We start from the raw sequence: 11726 nt of genomic DNA, 5'->3' as shown, positions 1-11726 counted from the left end.
AAATACTTATCCATTGTTTGTTATTTTCGGATTGGACTACTGTAATCTATTTCTGGCTACCTCCCTCCGTATACAACCTAGAGGTCATCCAACTATGCTACAAACATTCTACCTTGCATCATTTATTCTTTGCGTTTCCACACTTCATGTGTTTTCACACTTCTGTACCTCTTGCCTGATGCGGGAGGGGAGAAGAGGAATTGATGGGGGTGAGACTCATCCTTGATTATGCTGGTGACCTTGCCGAGGCAGTGTGAAGTGTAGATGGAGTCCATGGAAGGGCGGGTTGGTTTGCGCGATGGGCTGAACTGTGTCCACAACTCTGTGCAATTTCTTGTGGCCTTTGATGGAGCTGTTCCCAAACCATGCTGTGATTTGGGAGGTGACATTTAAAGATGTTACATCTAGTGAGCCTTTATGGGTGAAGCTGAGGAACAAGAAGGGGATGATCATCTTGTTGGGAGTGTACTACATGCCCTCAAATAGTCAACAGGAATTAGAAGAGCAAACTTCTAATTTGGCTACGTCATCGGGTGGCGCGCTGTGAGCGGCAGCATCTCCAGCGGTGTGTCAGTCATTTTGACTTTTTTTGTTTTTTTAGTATGTCTAAATGTATGTGTTAATGTTTCTTGGTATGTTTTTATGTGGGGGGTGCTGGGGAGGAATGGGGGGAAACCGTTACCAGTCACTTACCTTGGCGGAGATTTCTCCTAGTTGTATTTTCGCCCCCTTCACGGCCTAACAACCTGGATTGGTACTGCTTTTCCCGGAGATGGCCCAGAGCTACAGCAGCAGGCACGGTGCAGACTTCCATCGCGGAGCCAGGTATCCCTTGCAGGGGATCACCAGAGAAGAGCTCCGACCACTGGACAGCCTGCTGCCTATAACATTGAGAATCCGCGGCCTCCGGTACAATTCGGGCACTCCAAGCCGCGGAGTGTGTTCCATCCGTCCCGAAGTCGGAGCTTTGATCATCCAGACGAGAGGGCCTGTACTTCGGGCCATCCATGGCGGCAACTGCACAGGGTCAAGGCCCAACACACGGATGAACAAAAGGAGGAAGACTGACTAAACTGTATTGCCTTCCATCACCGTGATCACTGTGGTGGATGCTTACGTCAAGTTCTATCGTTCTTTTAATTGTGTTGTGTTCTTTTAATGGCATGGCTGCATGGTAACTCAAATAACACTGTACCTTAATTGGTGCATGTGACAATAAATTTGAATTTGAAAGATGCTGGCAGATTGCAGGCAGCTGTAGTTCTACTAAAGTTGTCATAGTAGGGGATTTTAACTTTCCCAATATTCACTGGGAATGTCATAGTGTGAAAGGTTTAGATGGGGTGGAATTTGCCAAATGTGTATTGGAAAGTTTCCTCCGGCAATATGGAATGGAATACTTTATTGTCACATGTGACTAGGCACAGTGAAATTCTTTGCTTGCGTACCCAATGTATAAAAATAGCAGCCACCTACGATGCAGACAGTCACAAAGCATGACGGTGCCCCCTTTCTTTCTCCCCCCCCCACAGCAGTTCCCAATTGTTCTTCCCCCTCCCTCATGGCGGCCCCCCACACCAGGTCCTCCATTGTTCTTCCCCATCTCCCTCACGGTGGTCCTCTACCCTCCCATCGACTGTGGCTCGACCCGCGAGGCTTCACGTCGCGAGGCTTCACTGCTGCCGAAGCCCCACTTCACGTGTCCGTGGTGCCAACCCGGGCCCTAGCCGCGGGCTCCGTCGGCTGCTCCGCCATCCCGGACCCCGACCCAGGCTTCTACGTGGCGATCCGGGAGGCATCAAGACCACGGTGCCTCGATAAAGGCCTCCAGCCGCGTTCCCAGTCCACAGCCCTGGCCCGTCGGGACGCCTTCTGGTCGCGCGGCCCCCTCAGGAAGCATTCCTAAGTTTAGCCCCACATGAGAGAGGGCAATGCTTGATCTAGTCTTGGGAAATTGGGAGGGGCCAGTTGATGAGGTTTTCGTGAGTGAGCCTTTCGGTCAGGACAAGTGACCACTGTTCTGTTAGGTTTAAGATAGTCATGGATAGAAACAGAGCGGACCCACAAGTTAAAATTCTAAATTGGGGCAAGGCCAACTTTGAAGATATTAGACAGGAACTGGGTCAAGTTGATTGGAGCAAGTTGTTTAAAAAAGGAATGTCAGGAAAGTGGGATGTTTTAAAAAGTGTATTGACAAGAGTGCAGGATGTGTGTGTTCCTGTTTGAGTGAAGGCCAAGGGAGGTGTGTGTGAAGGGCCTGTCCAACTTGGCAATTTTTTTCAACGACTGTCGGCGTCATATCAGGGTCGCCAAAAGATTTTGAACATTTCAAAATCCAGCGATGACAAAAAATGTTGCAAAACTTGAAAAAACACAGCGCATCAATACGTCATCACGCCGCAAAATTTCCGGTGACCGTCAGTCAATTATGCCGGCAGTTGCCGAAAAAATCGTCGTGGGACAGGCCCTTAAAGAAGCTTGACTGAGGAGGGAAACTGAGGCTCTAGTCAAGAGTAGAAGGAGGCACGGGGCAGCTGGGATTAAGTGTGTCCCTGAAGGAGTTTTGGGAACTGAGGATCAAGCCAAAAAAGGAGATCAGGAGGGCAAAACGGGGTCAGGAGACAGCTTTGGCAGATAATATTGAGAATATTCCCAAGAGATTTTGTGTACAGAAAGGGAAAAAAGGAATCCGAGAGAATCAAAGCGGTCAACTCTGTGTGGAGCCACAGGAGATGGCAAGGTCCTCTATGATTATTTCTCTGTTTTTACCATGGAGAGGCATAAGGACTGGGGAACGGGGCAGTCAATGGGAGTATCTTGAGAGTAGTCAGTATAATGGTCGAAGAGGTACTGAAGGTCCTGACGCCAATGAAGGTAGACAAATCTCCTGGGCTTGATCAAATATATCCAAGGACACTGTGGGAGGCTAGAGTATTCTAAAGGATAAGGTGTACATGCACTTTGATGGACAAGGGCTGATTAGGGAGTCACCATAGTTTTGTACATGGACGTCATGTCTCACAAATCTGATTGAGTTTTTTGAAGATGCCACCAAAAAGATTTATGAGGGCAGAACTGTAGATGTTGTAATTATGGATTGCAGCAAGGCATTCGACAAGGTTCCACATGGTAGGTGCTCTGGAAGGTTAGATCGCATAGGATCCAAGTAGAGAATGCTCAATGGTTAGAAATTTGGCTTCATGGAAGGAAGCAGAGGGTGATGGTGGAAGGTCGTGTCGGAGGTCTGTGACTAGTGGTGTGCTTCAGGGTTCGATGTGGAACCCATTGCTATTTGTTATCTATATCAATAATTTGGATGAGATCATACACGGCATGATAAGCAAGTTTGCTGATGACACAAAGGTGGGTGGTATTGTCGATAGTGAAGACATTTGTCAAATATTACAGCAGGTTCTTGGTTGATTAGGCAGGTGGGTTAATGGAATTTAATAGAGAGAAATACGGGGTGTACATTTTGGGAAGTCTAACATGGGCAGGGCCTACACAATGAATGTAGGGCTCTGGGAAGTGTTGTAGAGCAGAGGGATCAAGGAGCGCAGGTGCATAATTCCCTGAAATTGGCGTAACAGGTAGATAGGGTGATCAAAAAGGCTTTCAGCACATTGGCCTTCATCAGATTATTGAGTATGGAGGTTGCGAGGTCATGCTGCAGTTATGTAAGATGTTGGTGAGGCCATATTTACAGTATTGTGTTCAGTTTTGGGCATCATGTTTTGGAAAGATGTTGTCAAGCTGTAAAAGGGTGCAAAGAAGATTTACAAGGATGTAACCTAGACTCGAGGGCCTGGGTTATAGGGAGAGTTTGAGCAGGCTGGGACATTATTCCTTGGAGGGCAGGAGGATGAGGGGTGATCATATAGAGGTGTACAAATCATGAGATGAGTAGATTGGGTAAGCACAGTCTTTTGCCCAAAGTAGGGAATGGAGAGCCAGAGGACATAAGTTTAAGGTGGGGTTGTGGGGAAGATTCAATATGTGACTCAGTATCAAATCCTGCCAGGAATCTTGAGATGTTTTACCAAACTGAGATGCTACATACAAATTGTTCTTGTTGTCACTCATATTTCCTAAGCTAAAGTATAGAATATAAAGATGTTCCTGGTGCAGATTAAATTTCCAAACATAGGTTACTTCTTAACTTTTTCAGCGCCATTTACGTGGAGACCATTTGCATACCTTGGGTATGTAAGCAAGCAAACAATTTCACTGTGACTTGTCACATGTGACTAAAGTATTTATTTCAATAGGACCATTAGAACAGGGCGAAAAAAGTATATTTTCAAGCCATCTGTCTGGGCAGAAATTGTACAGATCACAAACATCACTAAAGTGAGACACGCTGGGCACAGATTATGTGTGTGGGCGTGAGCGATTGATTTAGATATCAATGGATGAATAATTTGGGTGAATAACTCAAAATCAAAATGTGTGGTAGGATTACCGGCCAAGTCTGGCATCATCAGAGTGGAGGATTATCATCAAACTGTGGTTCTAGAGAACGATGGCAAACGAGGCACCAGAGTGTTTCTGCATTACTTTGATAATCCTGGAGGAATGATCCCAGTCTTCCTCGTTAACTGGGCAGCAAATAGTGCCTTCCTTTCTGAAAGACATGCAGAAAGCTTGTGCTAACCAAAGATACTAGAGGAGCTCATCTAGTATCTTTGGTGCTAACTACCCTGAATACTGCAAGAAATCTGGAAAGAAGTCAGCGTTCTGCTGATTGATCTATATGTGATTTGAGGACAACGGTGGAAGAAGGGAGAATTAGGAGGGAATTGATGGACATGTGAAGAGAATAGTCTGATGGAAATGTGCGGTATAGTACTGGTGGGATGCTTCATGATGCTGATCTGCTGAATGACCCCTTTAAATATGGTGAGGAAATAAAAATGAGATGTTAAATTAAAAATAAAACATATACTGGCAGTCGAAACAGAAAGCAGAAGCTCCAAGTCGGTGGGGAGAGAGGATCTCTTCCCGCTCGTCAAATTAAAAAGTCAAAAATTGGAATTTCCCAATCAAAAATACTTATCAAATTCTAACACAAAAAATGCTGGAGGGCACGCAGCATCTCTGGATCCTACACAGACCGAGTTTGAGCGTGGATTTTGCAGTCAAGATTTCAGTTCGTGCATGTTATCGGATTACAGTGTTGTCTGGTAACTGATACCCGCACTGGAACACCGTCAGCATGTAACCGCCTGACCCGCTGAGTTCCTCCAGCACTATGTGTTTTGCTAAAACCAATCACCCGAATGCGCCAGAAAGTAAACGCTTGGTTCCCCGGGTCGGCTCCCTCCCCCCCATTTGTTGCTCCGGCGGCAGTATTAGAATCAATGCATCACAAAGAACAATTGGAAGGAGGCAAAAGCCAGTCTGCGGGGGGGAAATCTGGCGTGATTAAGAACTGACCCACACAATTGTAAACAGACGGACTCACAGACTGGCTTTAGGAGGAGGAGGAGGGGGGGGGGGCACGGTGTCTAAAGACAAAGTCCGCCTTAAATGCAATACGGAGCTCTCGGGCTGATTGGGATTGCAGCGGAGCACGTTGGTTGTGGGCGATCGGACGAGAGAGGCGGTGAATGGCACCGTGTTCCCGCAGAGACCGGGTCACCGGCTGCAGAGCCCTGGGAGGGAGGGAGGTGCATCTTTCAAACCGCGGAGGCGAGTTATCTCTAGGCTGACGTCGGTGGTGGAAGGGAGAGCCGCTGCCAACCAATGCTCGCCCTCTGACGGCGTCAGTAGTCCGAGCTGTGCCGGAAGGAAGGAAGGAATCTCCAGCCTAGAGAGAGAGGAGGAGTGGGTGCTCGCCCGGCAGCAGCAGCAGCAACAGCGGCGGCGGCGGCGCGATGTGTCTGTGATAGCGGCCGCTGAGCATCCATGGCGTGGCGGGGGTAACCGGGACCCCGGGCTCCTGCTGCTAACCGGCTGCTGCCGTCTCTGCCTTTAGTTTCCGCAAGATTGACGCAGTACACGAAAAAAACCCCAAAGTTGTTGTTGTTGCGGAATGGATGATGTTGTCTCCAAGTTGTGGGCAGCCGGCATGCGGAAGGCGCTGCTGATTGTGGCCATGGCCGGCGGGGTGTGTGTCCTGGCGGAGCCCAACATCACAGCCCTCGCTCCCGCTCCCTACTATGTCAACATCGGCGACGGCTCCGCCACACAGTTCGACTTCCCCGAAAACACCCAGGGTATTATCGTGGTCTCCAGCCGATACCGAGCGGCCACAGACAAGGGCTGCACCCGACTGACAGTCGAGTCTCTGGATCAGGATGTGCTCAAAATCATCAACGTTACAGATGCCGAAAACAGTGGGCTGGTGAAAAGTTACATTGTCAGCATTCAGTCCAGACTGGCCGGCACCGCGCCGCTCTTAATCAGGCTGCAAGACGTCGCCAGGGTGAAGCCACTGACCGTGGAGAAGCGGACAGATTACATCATTAAAGTGTCGCCCAGAAACGATGCAATAAGTTACAATGGTCTGGCGCATTTCTCTGAACACCCACTCCTGTACTTTCTTTTACCATTGATATTTATAAATAAATGTGCTTTTGGCTGTAAGGTGGAGATAGAAGTCCTTCGTGGTATTCTGAAGCAGCCACAGCCTGTAATTCTGGGCGTGATAGGACAGTTTGTCATCATGCCCTTGTATGGATATATTTTATCCAGGATCTTTTCTCTGCCTAAAGCCCTTTCCCTTGGTCTGGCAATTACCTGCTCTGCCCCAGGAGGAGGGGGAGGTTATCTTTACAGTCTTCTTCTGGGAGGGGATGTAACCCTTGCTATTTCCATGACCTTGATTTCCACTTTGGTCGCCACTGGTATGATGCCACTTTCATCCACAATATATAGCCACATTCTCAATGTTCATGAAACACTTCATGTGCCATTTACCAAGATTCTGGTGACATTGTTGTTCATAGCTATTCCCATTTCGACAGGAATGTTAATCAAGTATAAATTACCACGGGTCAGCAAGTTCTTACTTTTGTTTATTCAACCGCTCAGTTTTATATTGATCATTGGAGGACTCTTCATGGCTTATCAGATGGGAGCTGACATACTTTACAATGTGCGTAAAGAGATCATTCTTGCTGGAGTTGCTGTTCCTGTGTTTGGACTGTTCATTGGATATCTCATGGCCTATTGTTTAAGGTTGCCTGTACCTTTGTGCAAAACAGTCAGTATAGAGATTGGAGTCCAAAATAGTCTGCTAGCTCTTGCTGTACTTCAGTTGTCCTTCCGCCGCATCGAAGCAGATTTTGCCTCGCAAGCTCCTTTCATTGTGGCTCTGAGCAGCACTTCAGAAATGTTGCTGCTTGTGATTGTTCATTTCATATACAAAAAACTCAGGCCCAGTCCAGTCTCTGAAGACAATGGCTTTAAATCTTAACCCTTCTTGGATTTGTTCCAATAAAGCAAATTCGCTGCACTGCAAATGTATTTGAAATATTTTTGTATTGACCTATTTTCTAAAATGAGAGTATATAGCTACTGCAGTAACTTAATATGTTTACATGGCTTTCCAAAATGAGCCACTTTCATGTTTTTTTTTGTTGTAAGCACAAATGGACTAATTGGAAAGATTTTGGTGTGTTAAAATAGGAACTCTGGTGTCACCTAGTATCTAATTTCAGTGGAATTCAGCTGTAAAATGTTCTTGTTGAAGAGAAGAAATGTCTTTAATTTTTTTTAAGTGTTCTTGCTTTAAAATAGCTGTGACATTTTCTTTTTTGTGCAACAGATTGTGCAGTGGCAGTTCCTGCTCCCATTAACATTAACACCATGACATTTCAAACGCGAGCAATACTCTGGGACATTGCCACCTAGGCATAATAAGGATTTCAGTATTGTCGGAAAGGCAATTGTCAGTGTTTTCTGCTTTGAATGGTAATTGGCAACATTGTCTTAAAACACAGGTGTTTAAAAATATAATTATTATTTTTGTAAAATTGCACAGATTTTTCAATGGGCAAATTCTCATTGGTGGGGGTGAGTAGCATTCTTTGCTCATGACCCTGCATCAATTGGACTCCTTTGCAAAATGTTTGATATTGACTGCTGCATCCAGAAGTGGCAAATTAATATAGAGGTACTTCTTTCGTGGAGCTTGGTATCAATAAGAATGCACACTTTAAAAAAAAAATGCACTCTGAGCTTCAATCTGTATCATGGCATTTAAATGAAATGTCTTTGACTTTTTTCTAGTGCACTGGTTAGAATTTTCCCGCTGATTCCTTGCCTGTGGCCATTATTCAAGTGTGGGTGATCATGATGCACATTACTGCTTGATTTATTCAGTATACCTCTGTCAAGTCCAATTATATCCTTGCATGTGAACTTCCCAAGAAAGGTCATTGAATAGTAATTGGATCACTGCATCATCCTCGCCTCAATCTTTCTCCAGCAAAAATTTGGAAAGTTTGTCATGCCACTATCATTACTGAGATCGGTTACCATGCCAAAGACAGCAAGGCAAGTTACACATATATTTTAACTTTAAAAAAATAATTATCTCTAAGTAACATTTCCTTTAAAAGTTGATTCCTGTTCAAACTTGCACAAGAACTCAACATAGTTTGTAACGCTGGATTTGAAGCAATGAATTAGTACGTGTCATCAGAGGTTATTTTGTGCAGTCCATTTGCCGTTGACTTAATTAGCTAGCATTTTGTCATAAAACATTTTTTTAGATAATAATATGAATGTAGAATTGCTTTTGAATTTTTTGGGGGGGAAACTTATGTTGTCATGGAGAAAAAGTATTTTGACCAACACCAGGTACAACATGCAAATGCACTTTTACCATTAATAGGGAGAGTTACACTTATTCAAGATAGTTTCAATTTGGATTTTAATTTTGTTTTCAGTTTCCCTTTTTCTGCTGAAGACAGCTACAATAGGTTGTGCAATTATTTTCTTCTGTTTGTATTTTGTTATGTAAACTGCAATTCGCAATCCATTTTGTATTGCATATTCTGCATTTAAATATGTTTATTAAGTAAATTTTGTGCTGAGAAACAAGATGATTTCCATTTATTTGGTTTTGCCTACTATATAAAAGTTAATTCATTTAAAAAAAAACATGTCAATGAAAGTAATTGGTTTATTCTAAGGATATGAAAGTTACAATTGAAATTCACATGGAAATAAGAAACACTTCAGAGGAAGACTGACTAGAAGGGCATTGATACTTTTGCTAATTACCTTAAATCAACTGTGTGAAAGGAGCTTTATGGAGTGTGGCCTGATTTGGAATATAATACATCAAAGTGTATTCTATTAATATTCAATATTAATTTCCAAACGCCTTAATGGAAAATTGGGATAAGAATTGGAAATCGTATTCGTCATTTTAAAAAATTGACAAGGGGATTCTTTATATTCTATTTTTAATAATGGTATCCAAATTTGGCAATTTAAGTAAAATAATCTAGGTACAGATGCTCTGAGAACATTTCCATCATACAAGAACGTTGTTACTTTTTTTAATGAAACCCTATGGAAAAAAAACATTGAATTATATATATTCAGTTTGCTAGTAATGAGTTTACTTAGAGAGTTGGTAGATTTGCTTACAGTATGCAAAACAGATTGGTAGATAAGGATGGTACACAAAAAAGCTGGAGAAACTCAGCGGGTGCAGCAGCATCTATGGAACGAAGGAAATAGGCAACGTTTCGGGCCGAAACCCTTCTTCAGACTGATCGGGGACGGGGACAAGAAAGGAAAAAGGTAGATAAGGATGACTGACTGTGCCATTAACTGTTAAACTGCTCTCTGCGATATATCATGGAATACTTTTTACGTTTTTGAAGGACAAATAATTAAACTTGGTTTCATATATACAATCACCATTAAATTGCCATATTGTGTGAGAGGTTGCAATTCAGCCAACTATGACAAAATAATCTTCTGAAATGAAGACCAATGATAAATTAATCCTCTGATAAACACAAAATGCTGGAGTAACTCAGCGGGACAGGCAACATCTCTGGAGAGAAGGAATTCCTTCTTCCCATTCCTGCTCTCCAGAGATGCTGCCTGTCCCGCTAAGTTACTCCAGCATTTTGTGTCTATCTTTGGTTTAAACCAGCATCTGCAGTTCCTTCCTACATAAATTGATCCTCTTCTCTTCGAGGGATGGTAGAAGTTAATACAGCATTACTAAGGCAGGTATAAGAATTGTATGAAAACACTTTTTCTTGTCATGACTGCAGTTTAGGTGCACAACATTCTCCAATCTCCCTAGTGTTTATTAGAGGCCTTTAGCAAGAGTGACTTAATTAGACCAAAGATCGATAATCTCACATTAAATGTCTTATTTCATGGCATTTAGGTCTGAATCATTCAACAAAAAGTTAGTGAAATTACTAATAACTTAAAAAACCTCTAATAAATAGTTATTACATTAATATTATTTATTGTCATGCAAAAGCAGTGAATCCAACTGGTTGTTTCATTCAAAACAACTGTGTATGTGCCAATCATTCAAAAACAACGTTGCATTTCTCTGTGCCTAATCACAGAAATAAATATTGTCAAACAGGCATCGTAAAAGTACAACAATTTGCATCTTTTGGAAGGAAATGAAACTGATGTTGACTAAGTGGGTGCAGGTGAAAAAAGGCAAATTTTGTTTAACCACATCAAAAATTTTGTGGGGGGGGGTTCCCATTTCTTGGTGTTCCCCATTCAGTTTCCTGTGTAACAATTTCCTTTGCTCTCATACTTCGAGTGCAGTCTTCATTGTTGTTTCTCAATATGCAAAAATAAATCGCCTTTGCAATTTAAATTGTTTAAAGTAATATTGCTTGAGAGAGGAATATATGACAGGACATCTGAAATTTTCCTTGTATCTATCCAAACATTAGAGGGAAATATTTTAATATCTCAGAGCTGTTAACACAACACTATAGTTATAGAGCAAAATATTGTGAATGCAGGAAATCTGAAATAAAATCAGAACATTTGGGGTTGTGCAGCAGTCGAGTTGGTACCCTACAGTGCCAGAGACCCGAGTTCTATCCTGACTACGGGTGCTGTCTGTACGGAGTTGGTATGGCCTCCTATGGGTTTTCCCCGGGTGCTCTGGTTTCCTCCCACACTCAAAGACGTACAAGTATTGTATTGTTTGTAGGTTAATTGGCTTTGGTAAAAATTGTAAATAGTGTGTGTGTGCTAGTGTAACGGGCTCGCTGGTCGGCGGAAAAAGGCCTGTTTACACTCTCTAAACTAAATTAAACACGCTGAAAATAATCAATGTATAGAAAATAATTTCTCTATTCGCAGATGCTGCCTGACCAGCTGAATATTTCCAGCATTTTCTGTTTTGCAAAGCAAACGTAAATGATTTAACCAAGATGAAGGCTCATGAGGCAATAGGCCCAGAACAAAATATGGTGTATTGCTGAGAGGATTGAATGCATTATCTTCTAGAACCAAACTTCAAATAAAGTATTTATTACTGTTCAACCAGTAATTTATACAGTGCCCTCCATAATATTTGGGACACAGACCCAGCATTTATTTATTTGCCTCTGTACTCCACAATTTGAGATTTGTAATAGAAAAAATCACGTGGTTAAAGTGCATGTTGTCAGATTTTAATAAAGGCCATTTTTATATATTTTGGTTTCACCGTGTAGAAATTACAGCAGTGTTTATACATAGTCCCCCCCATTTCAGGGCACCATAAT

General features: G+C 43.0%; 1 protein-coding gene across 1 annotated transcript; it reads left to right on the top strand.

The window, feature by feature from the left end:
* The first annotated feature begins 5661 nt into the window (after positions 1-5661).
* Positions 5662-7943, top strand: slc10a3 (solute carrier family 10 member 3). Its single transcript, XM_055648983.1, has one exon. It carries the CDS (start codon positions 6035-6037, stop codon positions 7418-7420), a length of 1386 nt encoding a protein of 461 aa, XP_055504958.1. The 5' UTR covers positions 5662-6034; the 3' UTR covers positions 7421-7943.
* Positions 7944-11726: the final 3783 nt, after the last annotated feature.

Source organism: Leucoraja erinacea, chromosome 17, assembly GCF_028641065.1.
Source record: "Leucoraja erinacea ecotype New England chromosome 17, Leri_hhj_1, whole genome shotgun sequence".
NCBI lineage: Eukaryota > Metazoa > Chordata > Chondrichthyes > Rajiformes > Rajidae > Leucoraja > Leucoraja erinaceus.
The sequence above is the reverse complement of the archived record's forward strand: the minus strand, read 5'-3'. Positions and strand labels throughout refer to the sequence as shown.

Coding starts and splice junctions, on each gene's coding strand:
- slc10a3 (XM_055648983.1), top strand. CDS start 6,035: ATGGATGATGTTGTCTCCAAGTTGTGGGCAGCCGGCATGCGGAAGGCG.